Source organism: Pocillopora damicornis, chromosome 11 (genome assembly GCF_964200805.1).
Source record: "Pocillopora damicornis chromosome 11, jaPocDami1.2, whole genome shotgun sequence".
Taxonomy (NCBI): Eukaryota; Metazoa; Cnidaria; class Anthozoa; order Scleractinia; family Pocilloporidae; genus Pocillopora; species Pocillopora damicornis.
In genome coordinates, this window is record NC_142680.1 from 16,794,055 (window position 1) to 16,810,994 (window position 16,940).

Consider the following 16,940-nt stretch of genomic DNA (forward strand, 5'->3'; position numbering starts at 1 on the left):
GTGGATTTATATATTTGAAGACTGCTCGAGGAAAGTTGCAGAAAGGAGAGCTGAGCCCCTATTTGTTGACCTCAGATTTTAGTCAAGTTGCATGCCTGGCATGTTGGTGATTGTTACAATCGTTAACGTCAGGTACCGTGTGATTATTCGAGATCAGGCTATGGAAATGTCTGACCTAGAGGGTATTAAAAGGAAGAATTGGTCATAATGTTAAAGCACCTAAATTTTTTTCTTTTTGTTTTGTTTGTTTGTTTGTTTGGTTTTTTTGGGGGGGGGTGGGGAGGGAGCGCATGCTTCTCGGGGGAAACGGAGGGAGGATAATTCATCTGATTTCGCATACTTTTAGTTCTATCTTAATTAATTTAGTGTTTACATAATGATAACCTTTATTATTGTCAAATTCTTATGAATTAACTTTCTTAATTTATCATTCTATAATTTATAGTTATGATTAATTTACGTTTTACATTTGTAAAAATTATCGTAATTCAGCCCTCGGGCTGCAAGGGTAATTTTAATAAACTATCTATCTATCTATCTATCCATCTATCTATCTATCTATCTATCTATCTATCTATCTATCTATTAACTAAGCAAACATTTTTCCAGCTAGTAATGAATGACATAAGGCCTTGTTTCTGGATTTTTGCAACGCTATCAATACGAATTGAACACCCTGTTTTTCAGTGCTTACTCACACTTGTGTTGCAGATTTTTATACCAAATCGCCTCATTTCTCAAGCAGGAGTTTATAACGTGTACGGTTCAAATTCGTAGTGAGTTACTTATGACATTTCCGATTCCGGTTCAAATTTCTTATCTCAACCGGGCATGGTTCAAATTCCCACCCCTCGGGCACGGACGACGGTCCTATACCCGTGGGTTGCCTGGAGGAGTGGCAAAGGGAGGAGAGGAAACGTTGAGATTCGAATTGATCGGTGCATTACGGAGTAATTATTACTCACAAAGAAGATGATTAGCTATCAACTAATACGTCCTGCAAAATGTGACATCCATTCTTTAACATAATTAGATTACATAAGTCTATGTTACTTGGTATTTGAGAGACAACCAGCTGACGGAGTCGCCTTCAGATAATTTTAGCAGTAATCTAAAGCTGGGAATGCTGTAAGTGTAACATCTTTTATCAGAGCATACATTTCTTATCTGTGAGTCGCTCCACTTTCTAGTTGCAGTATCTTTAAACACACAAGTATTCTGGACAGGTTGGTATTTGTAACTCTGGGAGGGAGGGGGGAGATGGATGACAGGATTTTAGTTGTGTCACGATGAATATTCCCTGATCCCCCATGAGGCTCCATAGTATTCTAATGATCCCTTCTCCTTGGCTGTCAATTCTCTGTATTCCCCCTTTTATACTCAGTTGGTAACGACTTATTCTTCCTTCGTTTCCCCTGAGAAACATGCGACCCCCCCCCCCCCAACAAAAAAACCAACCAAAACAAAACAAAAAAACAAAACAAAAAGTCAGGTTCTTTAACATTATAACCACCTCTTTCTTCAAACACCCTCTAGGCCTGACATTTCCATACAATAAATAGTCTGATCTTAAATAATCGCACTTTTCTTTTTTTTTGGGGGGGGGGGATAACATGGTTCTCAGGGGAAATGGAGGGAGTATAAGTCGTCGCCAACGGAGTATAAAAGGGAGGACTATGTATTCGGTTGTCTAAAATGTAACTTAAACCAGTGACACCAAACTGCACCCAAAAGGTTGCTACCATGAAGTAGGTGGGCTTCAAAGTTACATTGAATTTGCTTGTATCTTAGCCCCGACAACAGGGCTAAAAGTCTGTCCACACTGAACGCAATGCATATAGGCTGTTATGTACGTTGCTTTGTATACGAATCGACAAAGATACCACTCTTTAATTTGTGAACCAAGGACATCCAATAAGGGGCAATGAAAGGCTGGTTGACAATACTAACCAACAGATCAGTTATTGCCAAACAACGTTGCAAGAGTTTGGACGGCGGATGGAGGGAAGATACTTTGTGAATGGCAACAAGGATGAGAAAGTTCCCCAAAAATGCCATAAGCGAGAGGAGAATATGGACTGCCGTGAAATAAAGTGATTGTTGTTATAATCCACCTGCCTATGATGATGAGCAAACTAGGTCTTCAAATGTTCTTGTTCGCCTTTCAAATTTGAAGCCGGAATCATCAGTATCTTCTTTTGTCTGGGTGTATACGACAGGTGATTGCATTCCTTTTGTCTAACCGTTGATAAATCGCTCTAATACTGAATCGAAGAAAATATCGGTAATAATAAATCGAAGTCTGCATTAATTTATGTTATTGTTTCTTTAGAGGGCACGGTAACGAATCTTGCAATCTGATTGGTTCTTTACCCGGTCAGTATTTTCCTATCTCTGCCCACGGGCCACGGTAACGCTTTCGTGAGTCGCCGAGTACATCCCAACTTTCGTTGTCATTTTTCATAAATATACCTCGTTTTCCAGCTGGGCAGTATTTTTAAGCAAACACGTCGATCACTACCTCAAGCCGATAAATAACTTATGAATCCTCTCTTTTCTCTCTATCAAATCACTTTGGTTGACAGAAAAATATTGGTTTCAGAATGAATTTGTATAAACAATAGTGTCATTACGTTGGTTGACAAGCGGCCTAAAAACCGTCTGCAATTAATTTTAATCGTTCACAAAAAGTACCCAGAGAGTTGAAACGTGAGGTATTTGCTTACAGTTAAACTGAACGATGGAACTTTCATTCATTTAATATCTGAATTTTCTCGAGCAATTTGTTCATAGTAAAAAAAAAAAGCGGAACAACGAAGCTAGTTTGGCAAGGACTGTCACGACAATGTTTCCTTCAAAAACAGTCTATGATCCAACGGGAAGTACTATTCACTCTCATCGACGATAAACTCATGAACGAAGATTTACCTCTGTTCATTGAGTAAGTTTTCCACAAAAACTAAATTGGAATGATACACTCCAACGAGACACAAGAAGATTTAATGCGGCCTTTTTTTCATTGAATTCCTCCAGTTTCTGTTGTGCAATTTACGGTACAAATGTCCAGATTGAACGGACTTGAAAAGACTCACCAAGAGCGTACATTTGTTGTAAAACTGAAATCAAAACTTCGCTCGCTCTTTCACTGCGAACAAATTGTTTGAGAAAATTCAGATATTAAATGAATGAAAGTTCCATCGATTTGTTAAACTTTAACCAAATACCCCATGTGTTAACTTTCATAGGTAATTTTTGTGAACGATTAAAATGAATTTACAAATTCATTCTCAAACCAATATTTTTCTGTCAACCACAGTGATTTGATAGAGAGAAAAGAGAGGATTAATAAGTTATTTATCGGCTTGAGGTTGTGACCAACGTCACTGCTTAAAAATACTACTCACTCGGAAAAACGAGATACATTTATGAAAAATGGTAACGAAAGTAGGGATGTACTCGGCGACTCACGAAAGCGTTACCGTGGCCCGTGGGCAGAGATAGGAAAATACTGACCGTGCCTTTTGAGAAAAAAAAAATAAAGAAGAAGCTTTCATTGACAGCCTATAAAACGAAGTGCATGGTTAACGGCGCGATAGCCAAGGCGGAGCGAAAAAAGAGGGAGGCTTGGGTCGAGTTGGGTAAAGATAGGCGTTCACTCGACCCGACCCGACCCGACCCAAGCCTCCTCCGTTTTCGCTCCATTGCTGCTATCATTTCTGCCATGTCACTCCGTTTTACTAAATGAACGCCTGGAAAAGACTAGCGACAACAACAGCAACTAAATATGAGCCCTGCTTATAGAGATATACTCAAGGAGGCTCCACAGGGTTTTACTCAATGGCGCGCGCGCCAGCGTAATGTTTTCCGGAAAAAGTTTTTATGCTTTCGCTTTGCAAGGTCACTAAAGGCTATCAAAAGGCAATGAGCAAGGTCCGAACTATCGTTTGCTGTAGTAAATATTATCAAAATGATTTTCGTTATTAAGCGAACGCTCCACGAAGAGGGGCCCTCGTCAGCGATATTTTGATTTGCCTTTGATTTTCTTCAATTTGCCTAGGTGAAATCTCTCTCAAAATCTTCACAACTTAGTGGCTGATGAAGTAAAAAACTGTGAAAACTCTCAATTGACACTTGCAAATCTCTCTCATCGCTTGTAATTTTGTATCAGTCTGCGTTGAAATACTCTTGAAATAATGTGCGAAAGCGATGTAGACCTATCTTCAGCAAGCTTTACTGAGAGTTGTGATACGTCGTACTCAAGAAGTACAGAAGGAATGGAAGTTGCGAGCAAGGTTTAGCCCTACGAAGGAGAACCGCGTTGCATCAAACGAAGATTTCGGCGAAGACTGACCAAAACGGTTCCTCGCCTGTGGTGTTTCGGTCAAAATTAGAACAAAAAATTCCGGTACTGAATCTTTAGTTTGCTGCGTTAGTGTTTTATTTTCTATGGCGAAATCTATGTTAAGAATGGTTGGCTTTGCACTATGTGCAGCGAACGTTCCCCTCTGTCAGTGCTCTAAAGTTTCGTTGCTGTAGAGAAATTCCCTTAATAAACCAAAAGCTAAATTTTGACTAAAGAATCAGCTCTATCATGAGGCGCGATGATTTTTCACCGAGAAGTCATCGGGCAGTTTCACTGCAAAATCTTCTTTCCTCAGAGACTGCAAAGGCAGAGGCTACCGTCGCGATCGTCTATCCGGTCGAACCGTACGGAAAATGAATGAGTTTATCGTCATCTGATTCAAGTTGATCTCTAATAATGATTTCAATGAAGAAAACCTTGTTTAGTTTAAGTGCAGCACTGCCATATGACCCATTCCACTCAAAAGAAATAAGTGACATCGGTATTATGAATGAATATTTCGTTCGCATCGACTTTCAGACGACACTTGGATTCGCTACCATCAAATTCAATCAAATTTGTGTTTCCATATTTATCTCGTTGCAGTGCTGTTATTCACAATGACATTGCTACTGTTGCTACTCTTAGTTTTCTTGACAGATGGGTGATTTTCGGAAACCTAGTTTAGAAAAATACACGGCCCCTCGAGCTTGTCTCTATGCCAGTATCTGCCGGAGGTTTCGCATTGATCACGCAGCAGGATATTGGTCAGCTCAGGGAAGGGCTCGAACTTTATTACAAATGATGTGAGCTTGTTAGCTCAGTTGGTAAAGCGCTACACCGGTATCAGCGAGGTCATGGGTTCAAATCCCACACGGGCCTGGATTTTCTTTAGGCCTTATTTCAGCTACTAGTTTAGTGGTACTCATAACTGCGAAGATCGCTTCTATAATCGTTTCTTCAACCGCGGTGCACTTAGATGATTTTCATATACTTACAGTGATGTAAATCTGTTATTAAAATACGATAGAAGCTACAAGTGGTAGGATTTTCATACGATAAGAAAAGCGCGAATGTAGTCATGTGGAAAAAGAAGGAGTATGAGTAATCTCACGCGCATGAAACAAACAATAAGGTACTCACCATTCTTCGCTTGCTAAATGTCAGCCGAAAAGAATGTTGAACAATCGTGTACGGTGTGGGAACAGCCCCTTAATCAGAATTCTTGTTGGCTGAATTCACGGGTTATCTTCCCCTGATTCGACAAATGGTACGTATATATTCGTAACAGGCGTTTTCGAGGCCAGTATGGAGGAAAAGGCCGACGATATTGAAGAGTAAAATTTCCTCGATGTCGACGATTTAAACGCGTGCACTTTGGCCATACAGCTGCATACTTTAGAAAGAAGTAAATAGAAATACCCAGTATATGTGTATTATTCTTGTAGGTAATATTATTTGGGACTCTAGCCACGCAACAAGTTCGTCCTTTCCCCTTGATTTCTCCTTTCTCCACCATAATTGCCGACGTGTCTTCACAGTTTTCTACGTCACAGCTAACATGATCGTTAATTTAGCCGCGCGTTAATGGAGACACTTTTTGGCCGCCAAATCGTACTTTCAAGGCACAAAAAAATGGTCAAGGATAACTCGCTTGGCGCTAAGGTCGATTTATTTCTAATTCTAAATACAGATGCAAACCAGAAAATGCCAAAAAAAAAATCGTGTCAAAGGCACTTTAACAGCCTGGGACACTCTACATCATTTCATCAAATTCTACTTTAAAGTCCGTTTCACTTTGGCTTGCCTGGCTTAGCTCTTGACTCAGCATGACAAAGTAAATAAAGGAGCATTTTTAAAATTTCCTGGAGTATTTTAGAATAGAAGTCTACGATATAAGGAAATCGCGGAGGGAAATCAGTCGATCGATGAATAATTTTGAACTTTAAACATCGCTGACCAAATTTATTTGATTATCATTTTATCGATGAAATATATCTTCATTTATGGCAACTTCCTCTAATCATTTACTGATCAAAACTTTGCATGCAACCTGTCATTCATTCCGTGATATTTGTAACGGTCCCCAGGTTGAAAGGCAAGCGTTAAAGTTTTTGAACCAAATGTTTACGCCTAATTCGCTTCCTTTTATTTTTTTTTTCTTCAGAATTTTAAAAACATAAAATCAATTTTTGTCCATCAGATGAAATTCAAGCGCGGAAATGATCCTTGCCGTAGTGAGCCTTTATACAAACCTTTTTAATTAGGAACAGGGTAGGTACTCAAGAGGGAGTGTGAACACCTTTTGTACTCGATTTTCATTAAAACGAGAGAATGTTCTCTCATAAGACCAGCTGTGTATACACGTCGTGTAATAGAGTCACGAATTTGGTTATGAAAGGGCTTCTGAAATTACTTCTTCAAAGAAATCTATGGATAACTTTCTGAGGACCACAGTTTTGCACTCAATAAACAGTCTTACTGGATGTTGGTAACGTACTGAGAAACAGCTAGCTGTCTTATCAACCGTGTTAGGGTTTATTTCCATCATTTCTTATCATAATTTCCTTCTGTTATAGTTTTTGAGCTAAATCTTTGGCAACCGATCGGTCTCAAACGATAAGAAAAAGAAAGATGATCAACTTCTTTTCTGAACATTTCCTTCTGTGTATTTGAACACATGTCAACAAAGTCCACATCTTTAATATACACAGTTTCGTTATGAACACTATGGCTAATTCTCAATCATGACAAAATCGAGCGGCTGGTTCCTTTACAGTTCGTTCTCACAAACCATATTTCTGAGCTAAGGTGACATATCTCACCACGTTTAGATCGCAAAGCAAAATCGTGGGCGCGTTCTGATTCTAAGATAATAGCCTTCACTTCTTCATTACAAATGCGCATATTGGGGAGATGTTATCGTTTTGTCACGGCTACGAAACTACAACTTTTCACCTGTTAGTTGTTCGTAAGAAAATTTAAATACAATATACTATTTAGAGGAAGCTCTTATATTATATTATCTTTCTTATATTTTTCCTTACTCTTTTCATCATGAAATGGCATATTTACCTCTCTCTTCTTATAATCATAATTTTTCAAATAAGCTATAGGAGAAACGGTACAAGCCAACGTTAAAATACGTCTACCCCAATGTATAGCAGATAATTTGTCTGATTGTCAGCTTTACTGCTCGTCTCACTTCACTTTTCTTCCAGCAGTAAAGGAACGGGTTTAAAGTAGAGTTAAATAACACTAAGACGCTTGTCAGTCCCTGGATTATGATGAAATTCGGAAATCGCTTTGTATTAAGAGACAACGCAATTTTGACCGCAGTATGTGGTACATAACAGACAACTAAAGCTAACTGTACCCACAGTGCACTGTACACTGCCTTTCTGTATCGCACCATGTTTAATGCACTTGGTTGGCTTGGCTGTTGTTGAGCATGATCTTGTATTTGAGCCTGATGATGACTGAGAGCGCGGAAAATCTTTGTGTATGAGGCAATGGAAGTAATTAAGCAACATAATGTAATTATAAAGCTGCACCAAATGGTTATACGATTATTAAGAAGTAAGAATAAACCAGCGAATAGAGATACAACCCAAAAGAAAGCTAAAATGATATACGTGCGCCTCAAAGTTACAATCTCTTTGTATCTCAGTCTCAACAACAGGGCGAGAAGTCGGTCCACGCTTATGGCCGTCAGCGTCAACAATGAAACTAAACATAACACATAGCCTGTTACACCGGTTGCGCTTAAAGAGTATCGACAAAGACTCCAGTGTTCGTGAACCAAGGATATCCAATAAGTAGCATAGAGAGGCTGGGTAATAAGACCAATCAAAAGATCAGTTGTTGCCAGACAACGATACAAGACTTTGGATGGCGGACGGAGAGAAGATACCTTGTGAAGGGCAACAAGGATAAGCGAATTCCCAAGAGTTGCTAGGATGGAGAGGAAAATGTTGGCTGCTGAGAATGAAACGGACTGCTGTTTAAACTCAGCTACCCGAATCGAGAAGCATTCCGGTCCTTCAAACGTTTTCGTCTGTGTTTCATTTCCCGTTATATTTGTTGTCGCCATCATCTTGCTGTCGTTTTACCCTTTCGTGCGTTATCCTTATTTACAACGGGGAATATTTGGTCTTAACAGCACCCTCAAAGTCAAGATCGGTTAAACTTTAGTTTTTGAATAGCAATTGCAGAGCGTTAAAACTCATCAGTTGCGTCCGACTTTGTAAAACCCCCAAAACCTGTGAGGTTTGTGAGACGAAAGAAGAAAAAAAGTCAGTTTATTTCGCGAATTTGAATTAGTAATTGGGGGAAAGTAAAACTGCATTTGTGATAGGGTAATTTTACAATACTGCATAAAAAAACCTCCTCACCTAAATAAACATTCAGCGGTAGGATACCGACAGTCGACCTAATACGAACATCAGTGTCGCAGCAGCCTTTGAATAGGGAGCCGCTTCCTTTTCCTTAACGGAATTTGATGTTGCTATAATCTCTCCATCTATTCCTTAATAGATGAATAAATAAAGCATCATCCAATGTCAATGTTTTCAGTCCTTTTTTCACTTTTCAACATCTAGTTGTAAAGTGGAGTCACTCAGATTCAGAAAAAGTTTTGGACGTGACATGAATATCTGTTGAATAGTGAAAAACTCTGTTGGCGGCTGGTTACTTAAACAGCAGCATTGCACACCGATTATATTCCTTTTAAATTAGCAACCACTAATTTGGCGAGTGACATCAAAAAAGACAATTTACAGCTACAATTAAGGATTATAGTGCCGAAATTCGAATTTGGTTGGGATGTAATTTGGTAGAATTTGATTCCCCTTTGAGAATTACAATTGATTGTTTTCCTGAAATATTATTCGTAGTTAGAAGTAAAGATAACATTACTTAAGCAGTTTCTCGAGCGGAAGGATATCAATGAAATTTGAATTGATGTTGAATTGTGATGAAAATTCAGGTTCACTGTGGTAATGAGGATGAAGGCCATCGATGAAGAAGAAATTGTCGAAATAAATTTAAAAATAGAATTTTTTTCCTTTTTAAGCTGCCATGTTTTAAACTGATTAGGAATAAACCTATGAAAATCAAACGCCGAGATCTCAACCATCATAATATATAGATTTAGCCAAGCCTAAAAGCGGAGCTCTTGTTAATTTATTTTCTAGCCCTCATTATTCTGAGTAAAAACTGAAATTAAACTATTCAGCACTGGCTGTAGAAGAGTTTCTTCAAGGGGATTTAGAGAACGATCCGGGGGTGGGGAAGGGAGGAACAACTGACGAGGGCTGGAACCTGGGGACGATGTTCTCACAACTTGCAAGGCGATCAACACGCATGCTGGCGAAGGGCTTACGCTCGAAACCTTATCTTTTAAACTCTTTACAGTGGCCAATTTACGTTATCAACTCAGATTATAAAACTAAATTACCCTTAATTTCTTGTTCTTGTTTCAAGCACGCTGTCATGTATATGGAAGTGATTGGATTCATTTTGTTGCTGTTTTCTGTGCGATTACCTTTGATAATGAAAATCACAATCGAATGCTAAAGAGCTTAAAGTTGTCTGTTAATTACAGTTAAAAATAATTGACTGATTATTAACTCTTTCAATTCTTAGTGAGGTACAGAGTCCTGCGTACAACGCGGTCAGCGCAGTTATTCAAGGCGGGCCAGCCAACGTAAACACACATCTAAAGAATCAACTCGCAAGAAATAACAGAGAATAATTTTATAACTTAAGAAGTGGATGAATTAAAAAGGGGTAACTAAGGGGATACAAGTCAACTTTTATTTCCCCATTTTTAAGACTTTATAAGATAAAGCTAAGTGAGTTACCCATTTTTCATTTGCTCTGCAGTCTCATAGAGGAGACTTCTGGTTACAAAATGATTTGCCTCGTGCTTGCTAATCCGTGTGGAAATAAAAAATCTAATTAAGTTGTGTGACAGTCTACATTTGCTATAAATGATACGGAATCAAATTTCTTAACTAAACAAACATTTTTCCAGCTAATAATGAATGAAATAAGGCTTTCCTTTCCTTGTTTCCCGATTTTGCAACCTTATCAATACGAATTTGACAGTCTGTTTTTCAAGGCTTACTCATGGTAGTGTCGCAGATTTCTATACTAAATCGCTTCATTTTTAGTTTAGTTTAGTTTTTAGTTAGACATTTTCTTTCTAGGTGTTTGCTTATAGATCAACATTTGCTAGTTAAACGTGACATCTGTTTTTACTGGGAAATTTGACCCAGAATTTAACCCGCTGACTCAGACGATTCAAATTACAAAAATGACGGGAGACGAAGTGTTCTTGATGAACTATCTTGTGCTGGTTTTCGCTATATCTATGTGAACAAGAAAGCGATTTTTGCTGAGGATGCATTTGATGTCTCCTTAGACGAGCCGAATTCAACGGAATATGCAAATCCTGTCAATTTAAAGTGAAGACAACACCCATCTGTTTCTGGTTCTGTACGCTAGCGGCATGAAATAAGTGTGGCCCTGGCCGGTAAACGGCAAGTGAATGAGTTTCTTTTTTTATTTTATTATTTTTTTTTGTTTTGTACTAAATTCTTTTGCAATTTATTGATGATGAATTGCAATTTGAAATCACCTAACCTGAAACAAGGTAATTTGGCCATCGTAAAGAGTTTCAAAGCTGAATATATTTACCATCTTAGTTATTCTATTTTCCTCATCTATAATGCCAATTTTTGAAAAGGATAATCGGTATGGGAAAAATAGAAAGCTAGATTGCATGAAACTATCTAAAATTAATGTAAGGTTACAAATGCATAGTTACTCCTAAAATATTTATATTTTTGTTCTTTGTTCTCTTGGTGTCGCACCTGAATGGAACTTTGAGATCATGAAAATCTCTCTACCGATCAAACTGCCTTAAACTCTGCCTTTGCGTCCTAAAATGTTTGAAAATAGATGTAGCGGTGAATAGTTTTTTTGTAAACACCATTAACAATGCACACCTGTACTAGTTATCCTTAATTACAAACAAGGAATTCAAATATTCTTCTCACCGGAGACATTTTGTGTGCCAATTGTCTCTGGTTCTGAGGCGAAAGTTTGCTTCTGAACAATGCTGTTTGTCTCAGTTACGTGTTAATCGAATTGGTAAGCGACATTTTGGATATAGCATCGTATAACAGGGGCAAATTTACACTCCTTGTGACCATTGTTTCAAAAGAAATGGTGAAAAAATCAATGTTTGACTAAGGAAAACCTTTACTAAAAGCTATGGACAAATGACGAAGTGCTTAGCCAATGCTGTGATATCGGAACTTGTCAGAATTATGATCACATACGTGCGGCAAAGGTTGCAGTGCAGATTCTACTCGGTCAGGGAGCATTTCGTAGACTTCCTTTGGAAGAGTCTCTTTTCACCAATACCATGTTATTTAGCCCGGGTTTTGTATGGGTTTTTTTCGAAAAACTACCATAATAACGATTAAAGTTGTCACTCTTTCGTAGTAGGTGGTTCTCCTACTGACTCGAAGAAAATATCTGTAGCATTCAGTAGTATTCTGCATCACAGCTTTTTTTGTGACAGTTTATGTGTGACAACATAGCCTGCTCGAAGCCTTCAGCCGGCAAAACGAAGAGCCCATTAAGCGGCGCGATAGTCACGGCGGAGCGAATAAAAAGTGAGGCTAGGGTCCAGTCGGGTAAAGAACAACGTTTACCCGGCTCGACCTGAACCGACCTGGACACGACCCGACCCGACCCGACCCAAGCCTCCCTTGTTTTTTCTCTCCACCGCTAATATCGCGCCATGCACCATTTTCGCTCTGTTTGCTAAATGGAAGCCTTTAAATTAAAAGGCTTGTGACAAAAACAGCAGCTATGGGCTCTGCTTATAGAGATATGCTTAATAGCCTGTGACATTCTACATCATGCATCGTTTCATCGTATTCTGTTTAAAGATTAGTTTTAGCTTAGCTTGCCTGGCTTAGCTCATGACTCTGCAAGACAAAGTAAATAAACGAGCATTTTCAAAATTTTTTGGAGTATTTTAGAACAAAATTCTAGTATATCTAGAAATCACAGTTGGAAATCAGCGGATCCTGGTAAATAATTTTGAACTTTAAACATGACTGACATAATTTATATGATTCTCATTTCATCTATGAAATATACCTTCATTTATGACATTTATGGCAACGTTAACTTTTTCATATTATTTACTCATCAAAAATTTGCATACAACCTTTTATTCAACATGTAATATAAGTAACAGTCCCAAGAATGAAAGGGAAATGTTAACGAAACCACGTAAAAGATTTTAGAGCGTAGTAATTTTTAAACCAAAGTCTTATTCCTTCCATTATACTTATTCCTTTTTTTTCAGAATTTTAATGACATAAATCTTTTTTTGACCATCGGATGAAATTTAAGCGCGGAAATAATACTTGAAGTGGTGAGCTGTCATACAAACCTTTTTAAATTAGGAGTAGTGGTAGGTACTCAAGAGCGTGTGTCAGCAGCTTTCGTACTCGATTGTCACGAAATGATAAAATGTTTTCTCATAATACCAGCTTTGTATACATGGCCTGGAAATTGGTAATAGGAATGCTTTTAAATTAACAGCAAAGAAACGCGTTTAAAGTCGAGTTAAAGAAAGCTACTAAAACATTTGCCATGCCCCTTATTATGATGAAATTTGATAATCGGGTTAAAATCAAAGATATCATAATTTCCATATAAGTCATAGAAGAAACAGTACATGCCAACGTTAAAATAGATCTACCCCTCTGCAAAGCAGATTGTATGTCTGATCGTCTGCGTTACTGCTCGTCTCACTTCACTTATCTTCCAGCAGTAAAGGAACGGGTTTAAAGTAGAATTAAAAAATATTAAGACAGTTGCCATTCCGTAAATTAAGAAGAAATTCGAAAATCTCTTTGTACTAAGAAAGATCACAATTTTCACTGTAAATTGTGGAACATAACAGACAACTTAAGCTAACTGCACCCAAATCGCATTGTGCACTGCTTTTCCGTATCGCGCCATGTTCAGTGCATTTGGTTGGTTCGGCTGTTGTTGAACATGATCTTGTATTTGAGCCTGATGATGACGGAGAGCGCGGAAAATCTTCGTGTACGAGGCGACTGAGATTACCAGAGCAGATGGTATAATTATGATGCGGTACCAAAGACCTATACGGTAATTGAGATAAGAGACTAGAAATACAACCCAAACGATAGCTAAAATGATATGTGTGTGCCTCAAAGTTACAATCTCTTTATATCTCAGTGCCAACAACATGGCGAGAAGTCGGTCCACGCTTATGGCCGTCGTCGTCATCAAAGACACTCTGCATAATACATAGCTTGATATGACGATTGCGTCCTTTACGTATCGACAAAAATTCCAGTGTTCGTAAACCACGGACATCCAGTAGGCAGCATAGAGAGGCTGGTTAACAAGACCAACCAACAGATCCGTTGTTGCCAGACAACGATACAAGAGTTTGGATGGTGGATGGAGGGAAGATTCTTTGTGAAGGGCAACAAGGATAAGAGAATTCCCAAGAGTTGCTGTGATGGAGAGGAGAATGTTGACTGCTGAGAATGAAATGGACTGTTGTTTTAACTCACCTAACCAGAGTGGGGAACATAGCGATTCGTCAAATGTTTGCGTATGTGTTCCACTTTCCATTAGATTTGTTATCGCCATCATCCTGCTGTCGTTTCCACTCTTTTGGAAGTTATCCTTAGATACAACGAGGAGTAATTCGTCCTAACAGCACCCTGCACAGTCGAAGTCGGTTAAATCTTTTTAAACCTTTTGCTTTTGGATAACAATTACAGAGAGTAAAAGTTCATCACAAGCGTCTGACTATGTATAATGCCGGCAAAGCCGTGAGGTTTGTGACACGAAAGAGCAAGAAAGGCCAGTTTTTCTGCGCGAATTTGAATTAGTAATAAGGGGAAAGTAAAACTGCATATGTGATAGGTTAATTTTCCAAGAAAACATAAAAAAAAAAATTATTTACTCAAATAAATCTTCAGTGATAGGATATCGGAAGTCGACTGACAGTTCGTCGATGGTCGACCAACGCCTTGATCAACGCATAGGCCGACGTGTTGTTTGGATCGGACTCGTTTCCTTACCCGGATAATAGCGTGAATTATTAATTCACGTGACCTTGGGATGATACGAATTGTCAACAGCTTAGAAAAACGTAGAGAAAAAGTCCAGTTTCAAAATTAATGTTGGTTAGAGATGCAAAGTTATTCAAAAAAGATTTAATTTTTTTTTCTCTACATGTCGCATCTTTTAAAGGGTGGAAATGTTGGTCAAAAAAATAATTAATTCCCCCCCTCCCCCCCACGGGACACAATGTGTGTGCAAATTACCACTGGTTTTAAGGCGGAAGTTTGCTCCTGAACATCACTGTTTGTCTTAGTTACCTGTAATTGGTAAACGGCATTTTGGACATGGCATCGTATAGTAAGGACAAATTTATACTCTCTGTGACCATTGTATCAAAAAAAAACAAAAACAAAAACAAAAGCAAAAAAAATGAAAACGTCAGTGTTTGACTGAGGAAAACCTTCACTAATAGCTATTGACAGACGATGAAGTGCTTATGCCAATGCTGTGATACCGGAACTTGTCAGAATTATGATCACATACGTGCGGCAAACTGAAAAACAAATCTTACAGATGTTACTTGGTCAGGAAGCAGTTGGAAGACTTCCTTTGTATGAATCTATGGTCACCAATACCCTGTTATTTTAGCAAAGGTTTTGAGTAAGTTTTTTGAAAAACTATACATGTGTTAGCGTTTTTTTCTACTACACGGTTTTGCTGCCGAATAAAAATATTCAATCATTTCATAGGCGCAAAGCATAAAGTTACAGAAACCTTTTTTTTTTGTTACATTGTTTGCTTATTAAACCATTCAGTAAGATAAATTAAATTAATTTGTTATGTATACCACAGGTGATAGCATTCATTTTGTCTCTCGATTCCTCTTTCGTTATAAGTGGCTCCACTACTGACTCGAAAAAAATATATGTTGTAGTTTCTTGTACTCTGCATCGCAGCTTTTTCTTTGACAGCTTATCGAGTAATAAGACAGCCTGTTCGAGCAGTTCAGCTACTAAAACGAAGTGCACAGTGAAAGGCGCGATAGTCTGGGCGAACCGGAAAAAGAGTGAGGCTTGGGTCGAGTCAGGCAAAGAATGGCGTTCACCCGACTTACCCCGACCCGACCCAAAACTCTCCCGTTTCATCACTCCACCGCTACTATCGTGACGTGTAACATTTCGTTTCGTTTTACTAGATGAACGCCTGGAAAGGGCTAGTAATAACAACAGCAACTAAATATGAGCTCTGCTTATAGAGATATGCTAAACAGCCTGGACCATTCTACATCATTTCATCATATTCTATTTAAAGGTCAGTTTTAAGTTGGCTCGCCTGGCTTAGTTCATGACTCGCCAAGTTAAAGTAAATAAAGGAGCATTTTAAAATTTGCTGGAGTTATTTAGAACATGAGCCTTCTTGTTTATTTGAATTTGGTCATAAAAGTGGATTTAAAATTACTTGCTCAAAGAAATCGGTAGATAACCCCCTGAGAACTACAATTTTCCACTCGATAAGCGGTCTTAAGAGAATCTGGTAACATACTGAAAAACAGCTAGTCTTATCAAGCATGTTGGAGTTTTTTTTTCTTTTTCAAACATTTCTTCTGCCGTAATTTGAAACTTGCTCTCTGGCAAGCGGTTGATCTTACGCGATAGATGTGAAAATAGTGATAATCGACTTTCTTTTTAAGAATTGATCTCAAAATATTTAAACAGGTGAAAAAAAAAAAAAACAAAAAAGCAAAAAAAAAAACAGTCTACATATTTACAAATTGAGCCTGTGGCTCCTGTGACAATCCGTTTACACTTAATCGTATATCTGAGTACGAGGCGATTGAGATTACCAAGCGGGATGGAATCAGTATGAAACTGCACTAAAAGGTTCAACGGTAATTTGCATCCAAACATAAACCAGAGACTATACGTAAAATCCAGACGATAGCTAAAATGGTATAATCCACCTCAAAGTTGCAATCGCTTTGTATCTTAGTCCCAGCAACATGACGGGAAGTCGGTCCACGCTCATGTGCATCACCGTCGACAAAGACACTGAACATAACACATAGCCTGTTACTTCGGTTGCGTGGATGAGTATCGGCAAATACTCCAGTGTTCGTGAACCACACACATCCAATAGGTAACATAGATATCTAATCGGTGTAGCTTAAAATGTAGCATTAACCAGCGATACCAGCAGTATCCAAAAAGCAAAAGGTGCCATCCTTTTGTTGTTTCCACTCTTTTGCAGATTATCCATGGTAAAAACGAAGAATATTTGCAGTATATACATCATATATATCCGGAAGGAACAAAAAGACTTCACTTGGATGAGTCTATGGACCCCAATACCATGTTATTTTAGCAAAGGTTTTAAGGTTAAGGTGACGTTTTGTTTTTTTTGAAAAACAAAACTATCTTTCTACAATACGGTTTTACAACCGAACAAAAATATTCAATCA

The 16,940-nt window shown here is 38.3% G+C and overlaps 1 protein-coding gene and 1 pseudogene across 1 annotated transcript; both read right to left on the minus strand.

The window, feature by feature from the left end:
• Nucleotides 1–6,488: 6,488 nt before the first annotated feature.
• On the minus strand, nt 6,489–8,768 carry LOC149037837 (melanocyte-stimulating hormone receptor-like). The gene has a single exon (XM_089187435.1). It carries the CDS (start codon nt 8,436–8,438, stop codon nt 7,491–7,493), a length of 948 nt encoding a protein of 315 aa, XP_089043561.1. The 5' UTR covers nt 8,439–8,768; the 3' UTR covers nt 6,489–7,490.
• A 4,175-nt stretch (nt 8,769–12,943) lies between these two features.
• Nucleotides 12,944–16,629, minus strand: LOC149037838 (melanocyte-stimulating hormone receptor-like; annotated as a pseudogene).
• Between the last annotated feature and the right edge of the window lie 311 nt (nt 16,630–16,940).